At 39.6% G+C, this 10,000-nt stretch overlaps 2 protein-coding genes across 11 annotated transcripts in view; one reads left to right on the top strand and one right to left on the bottom strand.

Annotated features, from left to right (window-relative positions):
* The window catches only part of LOC147843759 (uncharacterized), a 4,232-nt gene extending 2,740 nt beyond the window's left edge, over positions 1-1,492 (top strand). The window contains exon 3 of the mRNA XM_087253004.1: positions 1-1,492. This exon is cut by the window's left edge and continues 62 nt beyond it. The gene's annotated coding sequence lies outside the window, so the exon portion shown is untranslated.
* dcc (DCC netrin 1 receptor) overlaps positions 1-10,000 on the bottom strand; it is a 418,185-nt gene that overhangs the window by 107,783 nt on the left and 300,402 nt on the right. For all 10 annotated transcript variants that reach the window (XM_087252692.1, XM_087252694.1, XM_087252686.1 and 7 more), the window contains 3 exon segments: positions 8,388-8,542; positions 7,780-7,928; positions 5,046-5,184 (listed from right to left, as the gene is read on the bottom strand). In XM_087252692.1, coding sequence (XP_087108818.1) covers positions 5,046-5,184; positions 7,780-7,928; positions 8,388-8,542 — 443 coding nt within the window.

Here is a 10,000-nt window from a genome sequence, read left to right as displayed (position 1 = left end):
AGCAGTCAGAGGGATTGTGAGCTGTTCTTCTTCAGTATAGTGTTCAGGTCACTGCTGATGCTGCTGGAGGAAAACCTTTCCTGACTCGCTCCTCCGAAACACCCCAAAAGTGCTCAATAATGTTTAGATCTGGTACTGTGCAGGCCATGGGAGATGTTCAACTTCACTGTCATCTTCATCAGACCACTCTGTCTCCAGTCCTGCATTATCATCCTGATACACACCACCACCTTCAGGACACAATGTTTGACCCATTGGGTCACATGGTCCTCCAGAATGGTTGGGTAGTCTGTGGCAGTAATCCAGCACCCATCTAGCACCACTATTGGGCCTAGTAAATGACATGAATGCCCAATGCCCAAACCATACGTGAGCCCCCACCCCCCCATGGTTGACTCTGGGCATCAGCAGTCTGGGTCGGCTGCTTCTTTGAGGCTTCTCCACACCGTAACTCTCCCGGATGTGGGAAAGACAGTGAAGGTGGACTCATCAGAGAACAGCACATGCTCCACATCGTCCACAGCTCCAGATCTCCACTGCTGCTCCACTGAAGCCGGCGTTTGGCATTGGCAGGAGTGAGCAGATGTTTGTCTCCATCAGTCGGTCATGTACATTGACAATGTGGAGCTCCAGAGCAGCAGTTCTGCTGGAAACAGGAGAGTGGAGCTGCACATGTCATTCTGCAGCGAGTCGGGCAGCTGTGCTCTGATGTGTTCTGGGTAAATCAGGGTTATCAACCGGATGTCCCCTTCAGACAGCTTCCTCTGACCTCCACAGCTCCTCCTCCTAGATGTGCTTCTTCTTCTTCTTGGAGGTTTGCTGACATTACTCTAGACGCTGCAGCTCTCGATCATCACACACACTTGCTGTCTCGCTCACAGACACACAGCAGCACTCTGTCCTCTTCTGAACTCTGCTGTGTCCCCATAATGCAGTGTTGTGCGCAGTATTCTCAGCACAACTGTGCTGTTCCTCTCCTGATGAAGCTTCACACTCGGCTCGACTGCTGGACACATTGTTTTATTGGCAATACACTGTCATGCAAATAGATCAAATTCAACTTCAACTTTACCAAGAGAGAGAGAGAGACTGAAAAAGAGAAAGAGAGAAAAAGAGACAGACTGAAAGAGAAATAGAAAGAGAGAGAGACACTGAGGGACTGAAAGAGAGGGAGACACACACAAACACACACACACACTCATGCGTGCGCAGGTTAAGCTGTGTCTGATTGCCGCTCGACATCTGCAGAAAATCAGCCCAGTATGAGACAAAGCAGCAGAGGAGTGCATGATGGGAATGGATTGTGGAGAACGCAGCGGGTCTGAGCCGCATGTTAAAAAGATCCGTCGCATTCTCGCTCGCTCCGTCACACACTCGTCTCTCTTACACACACACTCGTCTCTCTCTCTCTCCATCAGAGCAAACACTGCAGCTGAAGACCTGCCGGATGGATGAGACCACCGACACACAGCCCATAACCCACGATTAATGCCGATCATCAAGCTTTTAATAGAAGATCGCGCAAGAGGCTGCATTTATTTGATCAAACAAATCAAATTAATTTAGATTTTAGATCATAGTTCAAAATAATAGAGCATATTAAAATAATATAGAATAAAATATTTTAATAATGTATTATAATTTTATTGTTATAGTTTATTATAAAATACAGATAAAAAAAAAAAAATATATATATATTTATTTTAAGTTGTGCAGCGCCACCTTGTGTACTGGAGTATTTCTGTGGTTTAGTAAGCACCATCTATTGTCAAAGACAAAAAATTATCAAATACAAAAAACTTTGCCAAAGTAAACGCTAAGATTGTGGGAAGTTGTCACACACAAAAACGTAATTATATTAAATAATAAAAAAACTAAGTTGTGCATCGCCACCTTGAGTACGGGAGTATTTATGATTTCCATTAAGCGCCATCTAGTGTCAGAGAGTGACTTTGCATGTTCATATGGCTCATCGTCACTTAAAAAACACTCAAAAAAAACAATTCATAAAGCGTCCCACTGTGTATGCGGCTCAAAAGCATAAAATGTATTTACCTGCAAAATAAATAGTAGACAATGCCGCAAGTAGACGCTTAGATTGTGGATAGGAGGAAAAACGTAATTTAAAATGTAATTAAATATTTTTTAAGCTGTGCAGCGCCACCTTGTGTACTGGAATATTTATGCTGTTTGTTGAGCGCCATCTAGTGTGAGAGAGTGGTTCTCAGCTCATCGTCATTAAAAAAACGCTAAAAAAAATCTTGAAAATGCCATGCTAAGCATCACAGTGCAAACGTTGATTTAAATCATAGCTCAAATAGTAGAGCATGCCACAAGTATCCAAACACAAAAAACGTAATTATAATAAATAATAAAAAACAAAGTTAAGCAGAGCCACCTTGTGTACTGGAGTATTTATGTTTATCATTAAGCGCCATCTAGTGTCAGAGAGGGATTTTGCATGTTCATGTAGCTCATATTCACTAAAAGACACTCAAAAAACATCTTTTAAAAAATGCTGTGATAAGTGTCCCAGTGTGTACGAGGCTCAGAAAGGCTGCATTTATTTAATCAAATACATTAAATCAATTCAGCTGTAAATTAAATAGTAGACAATACCGCAAGTATATGCTGGCAGTCTCATGGTAGTCTACTGGATACATTTGGGGACGTGGCCTGAGAACTTCATTATCATATTGAGATGCTTATTGGTTGTCTGAGTCAAATGAGCCAACCCCAATGTCTGTATATCACTGCTATGCATAGATATGCAAAGAGGCCTATTAAAATGGCAGTCTATAGAATTAGTTATTAGGGGTGTTTAATTGGTTGGGGACGTGGCTTGAAAGCTTCATTATCATATTGAGATGCTGATTGGTTGCTTGAGTAAAATGAGCCCACCCCCATGTCTATATGACACTCCTATGTGATGTTATTGATGTGTGACGTTTATAATGGGAGTCAATTGGGTGAATGGATTTCAATGGCCTGTGTTAAGTCAGTGGGAAACTTTGGGACGTCCTACCACCTCAGGGGTACAACTTATGTTCTTACACAGGCTGTGACCCTTTTAAGATGTTGTGAGTCTCATATTGCCACGAAATTCACACAACACCCTGTGGGGCCAACAAAACTCCTAAAAGTCATAGCTACATACCCCTGATAAAACCGCACGATTTGATGCCACTTTCAAGGGTCTCGGCCGAAAACTGCGGGACTAGTTACGTGCAAAAAAAAATGCACAGAAAAAAAAAAGAATAATACGTATGGAGAATAACAACAGTCAACTTTGCCTAAATGCAAACCCCACTAATAAAAAATAAAGTTGAGCAGCGCCACCTTGTGTACTGGAGTATTTATGTTTTCATTAAGCGCCACCTAGTGTCAGAGAGTGATTTTGCATGTTCACACAGTTTATCATCAGTGGAAAAACGCCCAAAAAACATTTAGAAAAATGCTGTGATAGGTGTCCCAGTGTGTATGAGGCTCAAAAAGGCTGAATTTTTTTAATCAAATACATAAAATGTATTTAGCTGTAAATTGAGTAGTAGACAACGCCACAAATGAACACGTAGATTGTGGGTAGGTGACAGGTGGAAAATAGCAATATAAAATATAATTTAATGTATTGTGTAAAGCTGTGCAGCGTCACCTGGTTTACTGGAGTATTTATGTTGCTCGTTAAGCGCCATCTAGTGTCCGAGAGGGATTTGCATGTTCACATGTTTCATCGTCAGTCAGTTAGTCAATCTAAAAAAATGCTGTGATGAGTTCCCAGTGTGCACGAGGCTAAAAAAGGCTGCATGTATTTGATCAAAAACAAAAAAACATTCCTGTTGCTGAAATAGTAGAGCACGTCGCAAGTAAATACTAAGATTGAAGGCAGTTTTATTCTGAAAAAAAAAGTTGTGCAGCGCCACCTGGTGTACTGGAGTATTTCTGTTTTTCGTTAAGTGCCATCTACTGTCCGAGAGTGGTTTTACACATTCGCTCTGCTAATCGACAGTGAAAATTACTTAAGTATTAGTGTTAAAAAACATCAATAAAAACAAAACCCTAAAATATGGTGGTGTGTACAAGGCTCAAAAACAACATTCACAAGAAGAGTCTTCTGCTCATGAAGCTGCATTTATTTAATGATATAAAGCAAAAAAAAAATGCAGCTTGCTTAAATATTACAGCATGTCACAGGTAAACACTAAGATTGTGGGTTTGATTGTCTGTATGTTAGGATATAGTTTAATTGAAGTGAAGTGAATGTGAGAATAGCGTCTGATGTAGATTATAAATCTAAAACCCTTCAGTTGTTGATCAGACAGTCATGCATGCGGCTCATTCTAAGTGAACTGAGGGAGGTTTTTGACCTTTGTTTTAAACATAAGCGCAGTCGGGCTGTTCTCAGATCAGCTGTTTGTCAGATGTCAGCTGTCATGGATGATTGACAGGCTGTGAAATTGATTGACACTTCAGAAGTGACGTGTGTGTGACAGGCGGATCAAAGGCATCATTAGTGTCCGTTAACAAGACTGCTCATATGAGTGTGCTCCTCAGTGATGGACACACACACACACACAAACAGCGCCAGTATTACAGTATAACTGAAATATGTGCTTTCAGCATCCACTGCTCATCTCTTATTAATATTGTTAAATAGTTAAAACTCATTGAGTATTTTTATAACAAGCAGCTTCACAGAACAATCAGATTTTATTATTATTAGTTTTAGGGGATTTCACCTTTATTGGACAGGACAGTAGAGAGAATTGACAGGAAAGTGTGGAGAGCAGAGAGAGGGGAAGGATCGGCATTGGACCTCGAGGTGGGAATCGAACTCGGGTTGCTGTGAACACCAGAGTGCCTGTGTCGGTTCACTTTTCACTTCGCCATTGGCACTGACCAGAGTGTTCATTTTTAATCTTATTATTTTAGTTATATTAATTAGATAATAACTACTCTAGATGGATCAACTCTGAATTGTTAAGACCCCCTGTTGTAGAGATGTTGAATGTAAAGGAGGTAATGTTAATGCTGAGTTATGTTCTTACCGTCTGAGAGCGTGGTGATGAGTGTGTCTTTATCCGAGACCCCGGGGCCGTGTCGGTTCACCGCCAGCACTCGCAAACTGTACTCAGTGAACTTCTTCAGTCCCTCCATCCTGTAGCTCTGACCCACCACCTCCACATTCTGAACAGCACACACACAAACAGCATAACATGAACATAAACAAACACCTCTCACATCAGCTGGAGGAGCCTTAGAATATAATAACTACCAATGACATTACGTAAAGCTACAAAGCTGGAGAACGGGGAGGAGTCATGTTTAAGTCCCGCCTCAGAACACATTACCTAGCAATCACATTCTGACAAACACAAGCAGCATAATATCAACATAAACATCTCAAATCAGCTGGGGGGAGGAGTCATGCTCAAGCCCCACCTTAGAACACATTAACTACCAATCACATTCCATACAGTTACGGAACAGGAGAAGGGGGAGGAGCCATACAAAACCCCAGCCTTAAAACACATTAACCAATCACATTCTATACAGTTAAAAAGTTAGTGGAGGGGGAGGAGTCAAGATGAAACCCTAAAACACCTTAACCTTAAACACCACACCTTAAAACACATTAACTACCAATTAGATTCTGACAACACACAAACAGAAACACAAACAGCATAATCTTAACAATCTTAACTTTTCTCAAATCAGCTGGAGGAGGAGGAGTTATGCTCAAGCCCCGCCTTAAAACACATTAACTACTAATCACATTCCATACAGGTAAAACTGGAGGATGAGGCGGAGTCATGCTCAAGCCCCGCCTAAAAACACATGAACTACCAATCACATTCCATACAGATGAAAACTGGAGGAGGGGGAGGAGTCATGCTCAAGCCCCGCCTTAAAACACATTAACTACCAATCACATTCCATACAGATAAAAACGGGAGGAGGGGGAGGAGTCATGCTCAAGCCCCGCCTTAAAAGACATTAACTAGCAATCACATTCCACAGTTAAAAAGCTGGATGAGGGGGAGGAGTCACAGTAAAGCTTTGCCTCACAACACCTTAACTACCGAACACATTACATTCAAATAAAAGGCTGGAGGAGGGGGAGGAGTCACACTCAAGCCCAGCATCAGAACTCATTAACTTCCAATCACATTTCATTCAGTTAAAAACTAGAGGGAGAGGGGTTGTGCTCAATCCCCACTCTGAACAAACTAACCACCAATCACATTCCATACATTTAAAAAGCTGGAGCAGGGGAGGAGCCAAGCACTGCTTCAGAACTCATTAACTGCCAATCACATGCCATACAGTTAAAAACGTAGTGGAGGGGGAGGAGTCACGATAAAGCTACACTTTAAAACACATCAATCACCAATTGGATTCTGACAAAAACAGACAGCATAATATTAACAAAAATTTCTTAAATCAGCTAGAGGAGGAGGAGTCATGATCAAGCCCCGCCTTAAAACACATTAACTACAAATCACATTGCATGCAGATAAAAACTGGAGGAGGGGGAGGAGTCATGCTTAAGCCCCACCTTAAAACACATAAACTACCAATCACATTGCATACAGATAAAAACTGGAGGAGGGGGAGGAGTCATGCTTAAGCCCCACCTTAAAACACATGAACTACCAATCACATTCCATACAGATACAAACTGGAGGAGGGGGAGGAGTCATGCTCAAGCCCCGCCTTAAAACACATGAACTACCAATCACATTCCATACAGATAAAAACTGGAGGAGGGGGAGGAGTCATGTTCAAGCCCCGCCTTAAACACATGAACTACCAATCACATTCCATATAGATAAAAACTGGAGGAGGGGGAGGAGTCATGCTCAAGCCCCACCTTAAAACACATTAACTACCAATCACATTGCATACAGATAAAAACTGGAGGAGGGGGAGGAGTCATGCTTAAGCCCCACCTTAAAACACATTAACTACCAATCACATTGCATACAGATAAAAACTGGAGGAGGGGGAGGAGTCATGCTCAAGCCCCACCTTAAAACATATTAAGTATATACATATAAAAACTGGAGGGGGAGGGGTCATGCTCAGGTTCCGCCTTAAAACACATTATCTACCAATAACATTCCACAGTTAAAAAGCTGAATGAGGGGGAGGAGTCACAGTGAAGCCCCACCTCACAACACCTAACTTCCAAACACATTACATTCAAATAAAAGGCTGGAGAAGGGGGAGGAGTCACACTCAAGCCCCGCATCAGAACCCATTAACTACCTATCACATTCCATACAGTTAAAAACGTAGTGGAGGGGGAGGAGTCATGCTCAAGCCCCGCCTTTAAACACATTAACTACCATTCACATTGCATACAGTTAAGAAGCTGGAGGAAGAGGAGGAGTCACACTGAAGCCCAGCCTTAGAACACATGAACTACCAATCACATTGCACACAGTTACAATAATGAAAGCTGTTCATTTAGGCATATTTTATCAGTGTGTGTTTGTTCTTCAGTGTATTCTCTGTACTCAGCAGAAGAGAAACATGTAAAAGAGGACAGAGTTCTGTGTTTTGGGTGTACTATCTCTTTAAATGTAATAACTGCATCTAGATCAGTTCTGAAAACTCAATCTATGTCTCTTCTGTGAAGCGAGTCGATTGTACACTGCTGCCATCAACACACACTGCATGAGCTTCAGCACAGACATTTTACCACACTATTGGGTGTAAATGCACGCTTGTGCTCAGTCTGACCTCAGATCAGAGAATCAGGGTTTATGATCTGACCTGCTCTTTCCCGCTGGAGGTCTCAGTCCACAGCAGCCGGTAGCTCTGCACGGGGCCGTTTGCTGGAGCTGGAGGATCCCACGAGGCCTGGATGGAGGTCGGAGAAACCGCTTCAGCCTGGAGATTCTCCACCGGACCCGGAACTAGAACTACACACACACACATAGACACACACAGACACACACACACGTTTTTATTTCTAGTCCAAATTTCTAAAAACTCTTAAATCAAGAAACATTTTCTAGACTAGTAAACATATCGAGTCTCATTCACTAAACATGCAAATGCACAAATTTCTGTGTGAAATGTGCGTACAGACGTTTTCACAAATAAATCTTGATTCAGCAAATCTTTCCTATTAGAAATGATTCTAAATGTACAAATAAATTCACACGTACACAATAACCATGTACGCCCGGGGCCTTATAAACATGCAGAAAGAACCCCACATATAACTGGATGTTATTTACAGTGTGAATGAAAAGTAGCTAGATATTGAAATGTATAAAAATAATAATAATAATAGTAAGTTATTTGATATAGCACCTTTGAAACAAAACTTTCAAGTGATTTACACAATGAACGATATGTGAGTGTTTTGTACTCACGCTCAGCCTGTGTGGACAGCCGTATGGCCTCTGAGCTCTCTCCGGGCCCCTGCTCGTTGTATGCCAGAACCCTGAAGGAGTAGCTGGCCTCCGGGCGGAGATTACTGACCGTCAGCTGCAGACTCTCAGCCTCAGTCACATTTACTGACCGCTCCCTAAGACACACACACACACGCACACATACACATAGGTACACAAGCACAAACACTTGTTGTCAAGGGTTACCAAAAATCTAGCTAAGAAATGAATTAATGCACAAACAAACAAATCGAACAGAGAAAAGAACAAATTAATAAACAAACAAACGAGCAGACAAATGATCAAACAAATGAACCAACGAATGAGGAAGGAACAGGCAACTGAACAAACAAACAAACAAACAAAAAACTTTTCTAACACAGTAGACCTTTTGAAATGCACCTTTTGACATGAACAAATGAACGAGCGAATGAATGAACAAACATGAACGAAAGAACTAAACAAACAAAACAAATGAGCGAAACAACTGAACAGACAAACAAACAACTTCTTAACATCTCTAATTTGGACTGTAATGTAAAGCTGCTTAGAAATGATGATTATTGTGAAAGGTACTTTACAAATAAATTTGTATTTGTGAACTGAAATGAACAAACAAATATACAAACTAATAAACAAAAGAGCAAACAAAAACACTAACAAACAAACAAACAAATGAACAAACAGATGAAGGAAGCAAATAAATGAACAACAACCAAACTAATGAAAAAGCGTAACAAATAAATAAACAAACAAACAAACATATGAACGTATGAATAAACTAATCAAATAAACGAACAAACTGACAAACAAATTAAACACATAAATAAACAAACAAACAAATAAACAAACAAACAAACAAATGAAATAAATAAATGAACAAGCAAACTAAGAAAACAAAAACATGAAACAAATAAATAAACAAACAAACAAAGAAAACAAACAAATAACAAATGAAAGAGAGAACAAATGGAAGAACAAACCAAACAAACAAATGAAACAAATAAATGAACAACCAAAAGAATAAAACAAACAAATTAACAAATTAATGAACAAACAGACGAATAAACAAACAAACATACAAATGAAACAAATAAATGAACAAACAGATGAATAAACAAACAAACAAACAACAAATAAAACAAATAAATGAACAAACAAACAAAAAAATTAATTAAATAAATGAACAAACAGACAAATAAACGATTAAACTAACAAACAAATGAAACAAATAAAAGAACGAACAAACTAACAACTGAAACAAATAAATGAACAAACACACAAATAAATGATCAAACAAACAAATGAACAAACAAACAAACAAATGAAAAAAATAAATGAACAAACAGACAAATAAGTGAACAAACAAATAAACAAATGAAACAAATAAATGAACAAACAGACAAATAAGTGAACAAACAAACAAACAAATGAAACAAATAAATGAACACAAATAAAGAAAACAAACAAACAAAAACAAATGAAAGAAAGAACAAGTGAAAAACAAACCAAAAAACAAATAAACGAAATAACAAACAAACGAAAATAATAAATAAACAAACAGACAAATAAACAAACAAACAAATGAAACAAAT

Source organism: Danio rerio, chromosome 5 (assembly GCF_052040795.2).
Source record: "Danio rerio strain M-AB ecotype USA chromosome 5, GRCz13ab, whole genome shotgun sequence".
Classification (NCBI taxonomy): Eukaryota; Metazoa; Chordata; class Actinopteri; order Cypriniformes; family Danionidae; genus Danio; species Danio rerio.
Note: the sequence above shows the minus strand (reverse complement) of the source record. Positions and strands in the feature narration are given on the sequence as shown.